General features: G+C 58.0%; 1 protein-coding gene across 5 annotated transcripts in view; it reads right to left on the reverse strand.

The window, feature by feature from the left end:
• Positions 1-434: 434 nt before the first annotated feature.
• Positions 435-15,494, reverse strand: part of MAEA (macrophage erythroblast attacher, E3 ubiquitin ligase) — a 39,855-nt gene continuing 24,795 nt past the window's right edge. For 3 of the 5 annotated variants that reach the window (XM_044768007.2, XM_044768008.2, XM_044768006.2), the window contains exons 4-9: positions 10,908-11,030; positions 7,427-7,503; positions 6,036-6,144; positions 2,832-2,965; positions 1,618-1,813; positions 435-1,371 (exon numbers count right to left, since the gene is read on the reverse strand). In XM_044768007.2, the coding sequence (XP_044623942.1) occupies positions 1,276-1,371; positions 1,618-1,813; positions 2,832-2,965; positions 6,036-6,144; positions 7,427-7,503; positions 10,908-11,030 (735 nt within the window). In that variant the 3' untranslated portion in view covers positions 435-1,275. Of the gene's footprint in view, positions 1,372-1,617; positions 1,814-2,831; positions 2,966-6,035; positions 6,145-7,426; positions 7,504-10,128; positions 10,243-10,907; positions 11,031-15,494 lie in introns of all 5 variants that reach the window. The other 2 variants (XM_070506378.1, XM_044768009.2) reach the window with 2 other exon arrangements.

The following is a 15,494-nucleotide window of genomic DNA, read 5'->3' on the forward strand; positions in this document are numbered from 1 at the left end:
AACACCCGAGTTGTCCTAACTTTGAGCCACCTTGCAGTGCCATCCCCACCCAAGTTCAGCGGGTGGATCTGAGCGGCGGGAAGGACCCTGGTGGTGGCCTGTGCCTGGACAGACGCTCGGAGCGTGGTGCCCTCCTCCTGCCCAGGCGCCTGCTCAGCAGGAGACGTGCTCTGCTGCAGGGGGACCCCCAGTCACAGGTGCTGTGAGGCAGTGGCCGTGCGGCTGACAGGGTCCTGGAGCAGGACCCCGGGATGGAGCTCTGGAAGGCGCAGCTCTGTCATTGTCACACCAGAGCTGGACGGACTGCACTGGGGGCTGCTCGCAGCCCACCCAGGCCCCCAGCCCGCCCGCTGCTGACCAACGGGGCTGGTACGGGGGAGCAGACACGACCCGAGGTGTCAGAAACGCACAGCAGCTTCCGCCTCACACAGAAAGAAGAAATAGAAAACCCTTTTATTAATACGTTTTACATTTACAGTTTATTAGCTAATCAACATCGACATGCAAAAATAAGCGCTAAATACAAACCTCTACGATACGGTCGTGTGTGAACTACAACGGTTCGTTTGATTTGAAGTCATCGGTGGCTACTTCAACTGAACTATTAGTTTCTGTAATGAATAGTGTTTAGACCTAAGGTTACCAAACCATCCGCAAGGCCTCTGCAAAACTCAGTCCCGGGGCTTCCACGCGGATACATTCTCAGGCAGGAGATAAGGCGGCACCAATGACGTGCGTCCTGACACGGCCTGCGGGCGGGGCAGTCCTGGACGCGCGCCTCTCCCCCGGCCCGTGGCGCCAGCGTTGGGAGCAGCTCTACAAGGAGTCACAAGGTCGCCCGTGGCGCCTCCGAGTCGCTGCAGGTCCATCGGCACGGCCGCCCCCGTCCAGGCCACGCGAAGGACCAGCCTGTTCCCAAGGTTCGTCATTAGCAAAAGGGAGGAAACTGAGAACACAGGGAAATAATCGATTCCAATTTTTGACATGTTCTAAAGTTTCCCTCGGTGTGAAGTCAGTTTTTAAGGAAAAGTCTCTTTGAAGGTGAAAGTACTTTTCAGAAGCATCAAGTAGTTGACTCACGTTACAAAATCCTACCAATCAAAACGCTGTTTTCAAGTACAAACCTGTTACATCCCATTCCTCTCTCCTAAGAGTATTTATCGTTGCTCACTGATCTTTGGTCGCAAGAAACAGAAACGCCGCAGCCGCTGGGGCCGAGGGCGAGGGGCTCCCTGTGGCTGCCCGACCCCGCCGCGTGCGCTTGGCGACGCAGGCCTACATGATGTACACTTTCTCGGCTTGCGAGAAGTGGAAGACTTCTTTGGTTCTTGGGCAAACAACTTTATCATCTTGACGGATTGAGAGCAGGGACTGAAAAACAAGATGAGAACGCATTAAGACAAGCCAACGTGATGCACGTTAAGATTCCCATTAAAAATCACACAACAAACTATCAGGGAGCAAATCATCATTCTGCAAAAGTCACTTCTGGGTGGTACTCCCGTCAAAGCAGCCTCAGCCTGTAACCCATCCCGTCCTCCCCGTCCAGCGACCCAGCCCAGACGGGGGACGAGGTGAGCTGCAACACCCCCCCCCCCCCCACGCCCTGGCCCTCACGTTGTAGCCGTAGACATAGCCGTTGGGCAGCATCATGGGCGGGTTGTTCTCATTCATCACGTCGCCCGAGATCTTGCAGACCAGGCGGGAGTTGGCGCAGTGGGCCATGGGTAGGGGCTGCGCCAGCTTGTTCAGGGAGCGACTGCACACAGGGCAGTCGGGGCTCTTGGAGCTGCCGTCCTCCTTGTAGCACTGCCTGTGCTTCAGGTTAAGGAAGGTCTCAGGTGGCGGGAGACAAGGCGCACTGAGGCCACTCCCTCTGCACTCGGACACCAGGCAGAAAGCAAGTATGGAGTTCTCTTTCAGGCCAATAAAACACTGCCTTTGGCAGGAAAACAGCCTCAGTGAGGCCTGAGTGGGAACAAGAGGCCAGGGCTCCTCTTGTACTAGGAATGTGGAACATGCCCACTGGGTGGCCCCACGCGCCCGCCCTCATCCCTGCACCAGAGAGTCTGGGGGCCCAGAGAAGGCTGAGGGCTGCAGAGCAAGCTCTTCTCTGCAGAGCACTCAACACAGGCCACCTGGCTCTCTGCCAGGCTCTGCCGGGGACCAGCAGTGGCCCCAGGATAGTCACTAGCCCTCTGAGCCCCAGTCCTCCTCAACAGGACCCAAGTCCTGACACGTGGGGCCTGCCCAATGTGCCCAGCATCAGATGATGGTGCTGACAGGTGACAACTAAGGGGCAAACAGCCCAGGGGTCCTGAGGGGGAGAAACCAAGGGGCAGTCCTGGAGGGGACCACATTCTGTACTTGAGAGGGACCCATATGCTGGGGTCGGAACGCCTCAGCTCTCTGGTAACGGGGCTGCTGCTCTGCTGGAGACGCGACTGCCATTTCATGAGCTCAGGGGAGAAGAGCAAAGACACTTGGCTGGAACAGCAAGGGCTGAGACAATGAAAGTTCGAGGATTCTGGGGAATCTCACGGGAAACTACTCTGAATGGTTCGAGTCCCAGCTGCCAGGAAGCATGCAAACATCTCTGCACTGGCCGGGCGGTGCTCCTGGCACGCCTGGAAGAAGAGGGAGGGGAGTGGTCTCAGTGCGGGCTTCTGCAGACCAAGGGAGACTCTCCACCCACCACCGTCTCCACACACGGCAGGAGCCCGAGTCTGGGCTCGGTTTTCCGACAAAGGCTGGCCAGGGTGGGATCGTGGACACGAGGCCTGACCGAGCAAGGCCGAGCGCGAGGGGCACCCTCGCAGCCAGAAGGATACGGTGTCTTTATCGCCGAGAGGCCGGCCTGCAGGGTGAGCGTGAACACGGAGTTGTTCCCCAGCTGGTGCAGCCGGTAGTTGTCGTACCGGAACTGCTGGATCAGCATCCGCCACCGGGCCGGGTCCAGCAGGTCCTGCAAGAGACAGGGCAGAGGGCGCTGGGGACCCTCTGGGGACAGCTTACAAAAGCATGCTGTCATCACCGACAGCACAGACCAATGTGCAGCTGTTTCCATGTGGATGACAAAGGCAACAGACGAACTGCCCACGAACCCTCGCGCAGCCCTGACTTCCAATCGCTGACGGACATTGAGACCTAACTTTCTGGAGCACTGAACGCTCCTGGGTGGACACGCTGCTCTGGGGCGTGTGGGTGCTGTGGCCTCCTGGCAAGAACAGAACCCAGTGGGCTGCAAGGACAGCTCGGCAAAGACGAGCTCTGGAGCCTCCTACTCAGAGCTTTAAAGATTAAAAGGAAAAGTCTTATTCCAGGAAATAACGTATTAAATGGGAAACGGCAGCTCCACCTCAGGTTGAAGAATCAGAACACAAAATTAAAGCTGGTGGACGTCCGTCCCCCCCGTCACCGGGGCTCAGACTCAGAGACGGGGCAGGAGGGCGCGACATCCTCACACCAACTGGGAGGCCGAGCAGCCGCGTGGAGAGGTGTCGTCAGCCACCGTGTGGGATCCTCAGAGAGGCCGGGTCTCGGGACACATCACACTTAACTCCAACATTAAAGAAAGTGCTTTTAATATTATTTTATCAAAGCGAACTCCACACGAGGCTAAGCCGCGGCTGCGAGGCTCGCACTGAAGGGTGACGGCCCGCAACTCACTCCCGAGACCCTCTGCTTCCAGCTCCGGGGCAGCCACCTCTCTGAACAGTCCTGTTCCTTGCGTGACACTTAGACACGCCTGTGACTTCCCACCACAAGGGACGAGTGTTCTGCTGCCCTAACGGGGCCACTCCGCCACATCTCACAAGCGGTTGGTTCTCTGCTCTTCTGGCTTCAGGATACACCTCTTTTTAGGTTTTTGCCTCGACTCTCTTTTTAGGTTTTCTGCATCATGAACGGCCTGCTTCCTCTGAGCCAAGGTTCTCTCATGCGCATCTCGGTCTTTCGTGCTGCTGAACTCCTCTGACCATCATGCACAGTGAAGAGGCTGTGAGTCTGTGGGCTGTGCCTGTCACCCGGCAGGCCTGGACTCTGAGTGAGTGGGTGGGCACAGCTGTTCTGCTGAGGACGCCCCTGCAGATGGAGGGCTCTGCTCCGGGGCAGGGAGGGACGTGAGCACTGGCCGCTGTGGTTTCTGCTGTGCTGGCACAGAGGCTTCTCCGAGGTCCAGTATGCCTGCCCTGGAGGCAGTGGACGGCAGCACTCCTGGCTCCTTGCTGCACAGCAAGGCCCCTTCCGAGAGGAAGGAGACACAGGCTCCACGCCCATCCTGAGCTGGATACTCATCCCTAGGAGCCAGTCGGCTTTTCTTGAATTTCTAACCAATCTTCTCCGGAGCAGGGAAGAGAAACTTAAGATACTATGAGTTAAGATCCGAGTGTAGACGCATCACCTGGAGATCTCTGGGACCTGATGATTTTAATTATAAGAGATTCCAAAACACCGCAGAACCGTGTGAATTCAATCAGGGTGGAGGAGCTTCCAGCCGCCTATCGATGTGAAGTGGAGCCTTCGGAGGTGCTTAGGTCATGAGGGTGGAGCCCTCACGGATGGGATTATAACAGAGACCCCACAGAGCTCCCTAGACCCTTCCACCGCGGGAGGACACAGCGAGAAGTCTGCACCAGGAAGAGGCCCTCACCTGACCACGCCAGCACCCTGATCTCAGACCTCCAGCCTCCAGAATGTGAGAAATAAATTTCTGCTTTTTATAAGCCACCCCGTCCGTGGGATTTTCTTATAGCAGTCAGAAGGGACTAAACAGGGGTCAAGAGAGAAAACAAACCAAACGCATAAGCAATATACATATGGAAAAAGTGGGCACAGCTATGGAATCAGGTAACGGGCAGAGGCTGGGAGTCTGGTGCTGCGCCTAGGAGCCTGCACTGCCAGGAACGGACTGTCACGGGTGATTCTGCTGGGAGCGCAGGAGGAGAGAAGAGATGGAGAGAGAGCCCACCCTTCTGCGAGAATTCCTCAGGGGCCACGAGCAGAAGGTGCGTGGAAACGCCATGCTGGGAGGCCTCAGACGGAATGAGGAATGTGTGGCTGGGAACCAGAGGAGTGGCGACCACTGTTATAAAGTGGCAAAGGGCTCGGCTGAATGTGTTCCTGTCCCGTTGTCTGTGGAAGGCAGAAGCTGTGAAGGATAAAATCGGGTATCTCGTTGAAGCTGCTTCTAAGCAAAGTGTGGATGGGGAAGCTTGGCTTCTCTTGAGTGTTTATAGTAAAATTTGGGAAGGGAGAAATGACTTAAAGTTGAAATTGTTAATCAAAAGAACTTTAGGATTTGGAAAATTCTCAGCCTGTCCATTTTGCAAAAGCCTGTTGAGAAGAGAACTCCCAGGGTGTGGCCAAGCACCCCTTCGATAAGGAGGGGGGGGAGGTGACCAAGGATTTAACTGGCCACCTCGGCGGGAACATGGCAGGTCTGACCTGAAGGGGAAGGAGACAGGAAGGAGCGAAGGCAGGCTGTCAGACTAGGGTGACAGGCTGGGAGCACAGAGCTCGCCATTTGGCTGTGACATGTGAGATTCTTGCAGACAGGAAGAAGGACCCCAAAGGGGGCCATGACCTGAGCTTCAACAGGCCAGATGACCCCACAGCCATGGCGGCTGCTTAGTAATGCTGCAGGACCACGCCCCTGCCCAGACCCACGTGGACCCACAAGGTCAAGGAGAGGAAGGGCCCTCCGCGGGGGAGGGACTGAGCACAGAAGACATGCCAAGTGACCCTGGTGCAGGGAAGATGACAGAAACAACTGAGCCTAGAAATGCACCAGCCAGACCCCATGTGCCCGGCTCCGAGGGGCCTCAGACAGAGAAGGGCAGGGAGGGGGACGGAGGCAGCAAGGCACGGAGCGCAAGCCCTGGGCTTCCTAGGCTGACACACTATGACATCGCCAGATCCACCAGAATGGGAACAAACTGGAGAAGGCCAGCTCGGTGTGTGGGTCACGCTCCGTGTATGGAAGGGACCGCAGCCCAGACTCTCAGGAGCCCCCGAGGGCCCACAGCGCAGGTTACCTTGTAGGGGGAGATGTGTGTGTCTGGCGGGAAGGCCAGCATGCCCATGACCTGGCGGACTTCGTCCAGCTGGCTCCCTTCGGCCTGACTGAAGTGCTTTCTTGCGTGTCTAGAAAACAAGACTTTGGTTCATCTAAGTTTGTACTTTCATCTTCAAGAACCTGAGCTCACAGTCTATGCCAGATCCTCAGGACCAAGGGAGCCCTACCTGTGTGACCTGGGCCAGCGTCTGCCAGGAGCTCAACTCCTTGGGTCCGACCCCACCCAGACACTAGACAGCAGAGTTACTGAGCACCCCTCCTCCAGGAGATGGGGATGGGCCCACGCACCAAGCACAGACTCCCACACAGAAAGCACCCAAATGCAGCAACCAAGCCACCAAGGGCACCTGCCCGAGCCCTTCCATGTGACCCTGGCTTCCGGGAATCCAAACCTCAATGACACTAACTATACTTGGACACCCCTGCCCTCTGCGTGGCCCTGGGGTCCGAGATAGTCCAGCCCTCTGGTTCTGCAGTGACTCCCCATCCCGACCCCACCCCCGAAGAACAGCCTCACTCAGGTTCAGATGGGATCCAGGGCCAAGCCGGCCACGCCCAGCCCTGGTCGTGCAAGTGGAAACCACGAGGACACAGGTCTCCTGAGCACTCTGGACTTGGGGACCCCGTGCTCCCACGCCACACACCCGCCTCCTTCCCAAAGGCTCCCTCTCTCCCAAGAAAAAACTCACCCTCACATACGCCCTCGGTCCACCCTCTAAACACCACGTTCTCTGCACTCAAAGACTCTCCCATCCTGGGGCCAGCAACATCCTGGGGCGGGAGGACGTGGCAGCAGAACCAAGAGGCCCCAAGCCCACATGTTAGTCAGCCCATTGCTGCTAGAAAGGACACGTGCACTGGAGAAAAGCAGGGCCTGGGACGTGGGGCCTCACGGCAGCCGTGCCAACTGACCACCCCAAAAGGAGCTCGTGCATCACTGGCACTGCAGCCTGCCCTGCAGACGGGCCAGGACACCCCAGACACTCTGCTTGCCGTCACCATTCTCTCCAGTGACCAGATGGAAATCCCCCAGCCTAACAACACTGGAACCTGGGTGAGGATCAGCCACAGCAAGGATGCTCCTGAGCTACAGGGGCTAACACGACTTCTCCAAGTGGAAAGACAGGGCCTCAGACTCCAGCCTCCAGACCTTAGCCCCTGCTAGGGAACAGAGAGAGAAGCAGGCTGCCTGTCACCAGGCACGGCCCAGCCAGTCGGGAGACCTGCGTGAGGCCCTGTGCTTCCTTCCCCAGAACCCAGAACACGAGGGGACCCAGACCGCCCGCCCTGTGATGTCAGGGAGGGAGCCCTGCCTCCGGCAAGGACCACATGCTCATCTTGATGTCCTACCTCACAGCGTCCAGTCTCTTGTTCTGCCGGATGAGTTCAATGAACTCCTGGATTCTTAGGCTGAACTCCAGGCAGCTCTGAGGACAAAGACAAGACAAGGCTCAGAAGGCGCCACAGCAGAGCCACGCCCCTGGCACACACCACCAGACCAGCCTGAGACCGCACTAACATTGCTACGAAGCTCAGAGCCACCGGGAAGCAGGGGTCACGCCACAACTGTAACGTCCACCTGCAGGCCACACTGTTGGGTCCAACGGCCGGCAGCCCAGCCTCTCCAGCACAGCCACAGTGCAGTGTGGCGGGAGCAGCACTGCAACCTGAGGTGGATGCCCCAAGGAGTCCCCATGGGCTGGGCCCTGGGGGCTGACAGGCCTCACCGAGGGTGAGCAGCAGCCAGGAGTCACTGTGAGGCGCTGGGGCTGCAACTTCCCAAGTGACTGCATGAGCAGCTCCCAACACCTCGACGGGACACAGCAGCTCCCGGGTGTTTTATCTCCGCCAAAGCCCTAAAAGCCTGAGCAGGTGGCTGCTTCCTCCCTGACCGCCGGCCCTCCTCTAGCTCGGCCTCAGCCGGGCCACAGCCTCAGCAGCATGGCCTGCCCGGTCTGTCCTGACGGTTGGAACCGGCGGACCGGGGCCCCCTGGGAGAGGCAGGCCCTGTACTGAGGCCCTGATGCCGGAGCGAGGAGACGCAGGGAGGCGGCACCTCACATGGGGCAGAAGCAAGGGCAGCAAGCACAGAGCAGGCGAGAACCCAGGGCTCCAAGCCAGGCACACTGGGCACGGGGCACAGGGCACGCCGGGTGAGGAGGCGTGGGCTGGGGAGAGCATGGACGCCTGGGGTAAGCGGTCCAGGCGAGGTGGCAGGAGCTGGCCAGATGCTGGCTCCTGCGCAAGGAAGAGCCCCAGGATTCACCGAGGGTGCAAGTGGTCTGGGCCTGGAGCTGCTGGAAGGAGCGGGCCGAGGGCAGCTGTGTGTCTGGCAGGCGTCTGTCCAACAGCTCTGCCCGAGACTCTGAGGGGTGCTAACAGTGCACCAGCCGCCAGGTCATTGGTAGGGAAGCCCAAGTGCTCAGGTTGAAATCTTATGATGCCAGTCCAATCTGGGCTAAAACACTTGTGGCTGGGAGTAGGGTGCAAGCAGGCAAAATTCACTTTTGTAACCAAAGACGAAAAGCTGGATTATTCTATAAAAGTAGTAATTTAAACTCTAATATCTTCAACATGGTTTCAGAACACGCTCAACACTTCCCACCAGAAATGGAGTGCGTGGGAATTCATAGGAGAAGAGGCAAACCCTAGGGTTCCTCACTCATCTGCCACCCTGACTTCCACAGCGCCCAGATCACAAGGCAGCATGGACGGAAATTCCACACGGCAAACAGTCAGCCAGTCCCAACCCCGCCCGCCCGAGCCTCCATTCTCAGGAAGCATCTCGGCCGGGCCCCAGCCCGCTCCAGACGCGAGGGCGCAGCCCCGGCTGACGTGACTGGTGATGGACTGTGCTGCCCAGAGCCCGGTGCCCACTCAGGGCAGAGGTGCAGAGAACCACTTACCTGGGGGCCAGCATGCCCACACCATGGGTACTCAGAGCAAAGCGATCTCCCCGGCCTCTGCCCTGAGGTAGGAGTCTGTCCCAACCCCCGACTGGGGGGAGCATGTGCCGTGTGCAGAGCACGGGTGTGACACAAACCATGAAGGGGAACGAGGTCCTGGCCCCAGTGATGAGTTCTCTTCAAAGGCCACACCAGCGGGGGCCGAGGGGGAGGCCAGCGGAAGAGGCCTCACCTGCCTCCTGGGCTGCCAACAATGGTGCTTCTATCCCTGGGGGGCCTGGGGGCTCCGTCTGAAAGCAGGAGGGAGCCGCTGGGCAGACACTGCAGACAAGCAGCACTGTGGGCAAACTCTCACCTTACACGACGACACCTTCAAACACGCTTCGTTATTTATGCAGCTCTCGGCTCTACCTGGCTAACTTTCAGAGTCTGGCCCCCAAGAGGTAAAATACACATGTACTGACCCGCAGGTACTCAAGTCAGACTTAAGTACCACGCTTCTAGACGGTCAGGCCAAGCACTGAGCGCTGGCCACGCCCTGTGCTATCAATGAAAGGTGAGGGGCTACCACATTCTTGATCCCATCTGACTCTAGACATGCGGCATGGACCCCAGTGATCCGTGTCAGGAAGCGTCTAGAGAGCTGAGTCAACTCAATAGCCACCGGGCACGCTCATTATCTTAGAGGTATTTTCCAACTACGTCATACTTGGGCCTCAGTTTCCTCTCTTGTCCAGCCTCATGATGAGGAGAGGGATCCTGCTGGTGTCTGTGGCCCCTCAATGCTCCTCTCCCCTCCCTGGCCCGCATGGGCACCCAAGTGTGTGAGCTCATGCACACACACAACTGTGTGCTCAGCTTGTTCGTGTCACCAGGGTGTCTTCCAAATGTATTTCTGTTTGGCTTCTTAAGTCCTCTCAAGTCAAATGGTGAGGGGACTGGCACCTACCTCTGTGGCTCTGGCCCCACCGCCCCCACGTGCTGCGAGGCCCACCTGAGGCCTGGCCGCATGGGCATGCCCGCGCCAAGCAGCAGTGCTGTCTGAGGTGACAGGGCTTGCAGAAACGCCTGCCAGGATGGGAGGCCTAGTCTCCTGACCCGCTCCCACGTGCACAGCTGTGGGGCGAGTGGGCAAACGCTACATACCCCTTCTGGCTTTCCTCTTATGGTTTCCACACCAAGATCCTTACTCTCTTTAGGGGAGCCACTGGCCACTCTACTTTTCCATCCTGTCTTCGTGTCATGCTCACTTTGGTGGCCCTGAGTGGTAGAGAATGTCGGCCTTGGCTGGTGACTGTGTGCACACAAGCTCAACCGGGGAGGGGTTAAAGGTACTTGGTTTAGAAAACAGAAAACGCAGTTTTTCTAAGTGAGGCAGGGGAAGTCAATACCAGTCAACCATTTCTGCAAGCCCCACGGTCACACCACCTTTAGTAAGCATGTTCAAATTCTGTAGTTTATGTTTATGTGTTTATTTTTTAAGCTGCTGTGGGTCTCGAGAAAAGCTGTATTCGAGAAGCATATCTGAACCTGGAACTCAGCACCCTTGCTGCAGACGATGGTGTCCCCAGGGCCCCACCCTGACTGAGCAGCCCCAGCCCCAGGCTCCAGCCAGCAGCGCTGCACATGCTACGCTCAGCACCTCGCTCCTCCAGAGGCTGGGGCTCAGAGCACATGTCCCAGCCCTGAGGCACAAGGGGTGCACTTTTCAGGGATTTTACCTAAAAGGCAAACACCACCACCAAAACAACCCAAGACCCACACCAGACCAAACAACCCACCCTATGAACTAGAACCAAAGAACTTTGAACCAACAGGTGAAGTGGACTGGTTCTGGGGCAGGTGGCAGAACCTCTGCCCCGGCGCCACCCCTCCCACCACACCCGGTCGCACCGGGAGTGCCGCCCACTGGGAGCCCCGCACACCTTCATCTTGCGCAGCCGGGACTTGTTATCGTGGCACCAGGCCAGGCAGGTCGCGGTCTCGCGCCTCTCCAGGGACTCCTCCACTTCTTTGGCTGTCAGGAACATCTCGATGTTCACTAGATCCTTAGGGGAAGAAAGCGGTGTGCGCTCAGGGCACTGGACCCCTGGACTCCTGCCTCAAGGCCTGCAGATGCCCTTGGGCTCCCTCCCAGCACCCTGCGGCCCCCCACCCTGCACCCGGATCTGCCTGGCAGAAGGGCTGGGGGTGTTCTGATCTCACAGGAACACCCCAGGCTGTTCGGATGCACGAGCACACCCTGTAGGGTCTGCCCGTCAACGAGGCCTGCACCGTATTTAGATGCCGTCCCGAGTGCGGGTGGGAGCCCTGAGCCCCACCCAGAAGCTTGGGGCCCGGGGCAGAGCCCACCCCCATTGCAGCCCTTGATCAGGAAGACCTGGAGACCCCAGCAGCCCACATTCTCACTTTCTGTGTTTTTCTCTTGCTAAGATTTACTGAAATTTGAGGTTTCTGGGAGGGGCAGGCTCCGGGCTAGTTCTCTTGGATGCCTTTCCTCTTCTGGAAGGCAGGCAGGCTGAAGGCGGCATCCCCCAGGCTCTGGAGGAACCCAGAGTAAGGAAGTCCACCAACTCAAGCGCACATGCTGGAGTTCAGGGGCTCCATGTGGTGCCTGGGACCTGGGGTACAGCCAGCAAGCAGGCCCTCTCCAGCCACACAGCACTCCCACCTCACGAAAGAAAATAGAAATTTCAATGGACTTGGCAGGAAACGTTAGCAGAGACCAGTTTCTCAGCTAACAGGAGGAACATCCAACCCAAGAGATCCCTTGAACCCTTGGGGGAACCACGGAAGCTCCGTGGGCCAGTGTCCTGCGCCAGCAGGCGAGCATGACGTGGGCATGTCTCCAGTGCGCCATTCAGGCCTCACACGGCGGCCCAGCTCTGCCCCGCAGAGGACAATTCGGCTTCCCTGTCCACTGTCTCAGCCCAAGGCCAGCCATGGCAAAGCAAGTTAGGAGTCGCAACAGAACTTCCGCGTCCACACAGCCAGGGCTGCGTCAAGCTCCTCACAGAAGCTGTGGCTGGAGGAAAGACCCAGAGTCCCTCTGGGGAGTGTAGCACGAGATACAAGGTTTTCAATAAAAGTAAACACAGTAAGTCAGACACCTGCTGTATTTTAGATAATTAGTAAGTGAACACACATTAAAAAGCATATTATGAGGGCCAGCCCCATAGCACAGTGGTTGAGTCTAGTGTGTTCTGCTTCTGCAGTCCCGGTTCATGGGTTCAGATCCTGGGCACAGACCTACACCACTCATCAAGCCACACTGCGGCAGCGATCCACATACAAAACAGAAGACTGGCACAGATGTTAGCTCAGGGACAATCTTCCTCAAGCAAAAAGAGGAAGATTGGCAATAGATATTAGCTCAGAGCAAATCTTCCTCACCAAAAAAGAAAAAAAAAAGAGTACACTAAGGTTCATGACTCTGCAGTTAAAACCAGGCATTTACAGCAAAATTAACAAGAAAAAACAATGAGTACTATTTCGTGGCAACACACGGGCTTGGCATGTATTGCACCCACGGACCTGCACAGGTGCTACTGGTGTCTGGCTGGGAAACCAACTGCTTGCCAGTCAAGGGCAGACAAGCGGCTGAGCAAGAGGACAGAGGGTGTGTGCCAGCTCAGGGCCGGTGCTGAAGACCTGTGTGCCCTCCAGCTTCCGTGAGAAGCTCCATGTGGGCAGCGCCGGGCCACACGAGGCAGCTCGGCCGCGTCCTTAGTAAGGATGACAGCTAGGCTGCCACAAGGTAGGGAGTGGGTGGCGTCCGGATGCCACCTGACCTCACGTGGCCTGACACTCTACCAGGGCTCCCGCAGCCCACATCCTGACCACAGGCTTGGCGGGGAGGGGAGGGCAAGGTGCAGGACTCAGGCCAGGAGAGTTGGCACGTGGCTGGACGAGCCCCTTCGCCTCCAGGCCGCGCTGCCGCCTCCTCCCCTCCCACTCCCATGAGCACTGCGGCCTCGAGAGCACCCAGTACCGTCAGGGTCCTGCTTATCAAACAGGTGAGGGCGGGGCCTCGCCGCAGAGCTGATGTGCTCCTGAATCGCGTCTTTGACTGCTTCTCCGCCACCTCTGGACTCCCCTTCCCAGCGCCCTTCCTGTCAGGCAAGCGCTGGCCCTCCTAGCCGAGGCGCCCGTCTCTCCTGCTCTCCATCCTCATCTCTCAGAGCTGCACTAAATGCCGAGGGGCCTCTGCCGCCCACACGCCATGGCCCACCGTGTGTCCTGTCTGCACAGCCACAGGGTCCATCTTTCTTGTTCCTGCCGATGGTTTCTCTGATGTCCACACACCCTTGGTTGTGGGAGTCACAGTAGTGATGTGAAACTAGCTGGTTGGAGCGCGGCCACCGTGTGCAACACAAACCCAAACTAAAAATCATCCAAGACGGGGCTGGCCCCGTGGCCAAGTGGTCAAGTTCGCGTGCTCTGCTGCAGGCGGCCCAGGGTTTCGTTGGTTTGAATCCTGGGCGTGGACATGGCACTGCTCATCAAACCACGCTGAGGTGGCGTCCCACATGCCACAACTAGAAGGACCCACAACGAAAAATATACAACTATGTGCCGGGGGCTTTGGGGAGAAAAAAAAGGAAAAAAAAAAAAAATAGGGGCTGGCCCCGTGGCCGAGTGGTTGGGTTCTCGCGCTCTGCTGCAGGCGGCCCAGTGTTTCGTTGGTTCGAATCCTGGGCGTGGACATGGCACTGCTCATCGAGCCACGCTGGGGCAGCTTCCCACATGCCACAACTAGAAGGACCCACAACGAAGAATATACAACTATGTATTGGGGGGCCTTGGGGAGAAAAAGGAAAAAAACAAAATCTTTCAAAAAAAAAAAAAAAATCATCCAAGCCAACCACTTGTGCGCACACGTGAGGCGCCAGCACTCTGAGTTCTGATGCTGACGGACGCAGACGGACACGACTGCGGATATTCTCCTCCTCCACGACCATCGGCACTACGTGTGGCTCGTGGCCCCCAGCCTGCGCTGGCCTGGTGCGCTCTCTTCCTGCTGTCTTTTAATGAATGGAAGTTCTTAAAATTAATGACCCCCAAAACACTGGCCCCTTCCTGCCCTGTTGGAGACCTCGCATCATGTTGAGGGCAAGAGTGTGTCCGCCTAGAAGTGGCTTCAAGGTACGCAAGGTGTGAAGTTGGGGGCTCTAAATGGACAGCCTGTGGCGCCCCCTTTACATGATGTCCAGGGTCTGACCAACGTCTGACCAGGGCCTGGATCACAGCAGCAACTTCCTACGGCTCCCAGCATCCCTGTGCTGTTCTTCACGGAGCAAACAGGGCGAGCCTTTTGGAGCAGTTCTTCCACTCCACCCTCCCCAGGTCCACCTCAGTCGAGGGGAACCCCCAGTCCACCAGCTCTGCATGGGCTCTGACACCCCAGCACATGGCGGCTCTGGGGCCCATCCTGGGCCCTTCCTCTCATCCCTGCAAGCCTAGCCTCGTGTCTCCTCAACAAGGCATGCCCTGACCAATCTTCTGAAAATCACCAGTTCCTCCTCACGTCAGCCCTCCTGTCCCTCTCTGCCCTGTGCACCCCTTTAAATATGTCACCTTCACTTATCCTGCTGGACTTCACGCCTCCCTCCCCTACAGAGCACACGCTCCTTGGGGCCAGGAGGTGTGGGTAGCCTGGGCTTCCCCAGCCACCACAAGGTGCACTTGGCCACACCCTCACAGGTGAATATCTGTAAACACCTGAATGCCACCGCAGATGGATGGGACAAGCCAGGCAGACTTGAGGACAGGAGAGCCTGTTGGTCAGGCAGAAGCTGGCCGTTCAGGTAGGGAAGAAAGAAGGTGCTGGAACTAGAGGGAGGGACTGCTGGGCACCAGAGCTGAGATGGGTGGCCCTGCTGTCCACTGAAGGAGCCTGAGCACCTGGGAACTGCCCAGGGCTGGGGTGTGAGTGAGGGCAGCCCCTGTGCCACCTGAGTGTGATGACCACATCAAAGGGAAGGAACAAAGCCCGGAGGTGGCACAAGCAGGACGGGGGGCTGGGGGTGGGCGAGGCGTGTCTCAAGCAGGACACAGCAGAGGCAGGATGACAGACAGACCAGTTCACGTGATGGAAGGAGGCTTCCTGGGCAGGGGGCTCCTGCCATGGCCTAGGGCTGGGACTGAGATGGTGGAGTGGTGGGGCCAGAGCGCACGGCCAGGACCTGCAGGCACCTGCATGGGGTCAAGAGTGTGGCACCAAGAAGGACCCGAGGCCCCCTCCCAGGACTGGGGGACAGGGGGTTGTACGTTGGGGTTTGGAGTTGCCAGGGCTGAGGCCCAAGCGGCCCTAGGTGGGAGCCACACACAAGCGAATCGGATTTATGCCACAAGATGGGACGGGACCATGGTAGGGACAGATGGGCCCAGGAAGGCCAGCAGTGTTTGGACTGGCTGAGGAGACGAGGGGGGAGCATCCCCAGGTGGAGGGGTGGACTCAGAGAGTCCTAAGTGCACGGCATAGGCTGCAGCTCAAGGACAGAGGAGCAGGC

This window comes from Equus asinus, chromosome 3, assembly GCF_041296235.1.
Source record: "Equus asinus isolate D_3611 breed Donkey chromosome 3, EquAss-T2T_v2, whole genome shotgun sequence".
In the NCBI taxonomy this organism is placed as follows: Eukaryota; Metazoa; Chordata; class Mammalia; order Perissodactyla; family Equidae; genus Equus; species Equus asinus.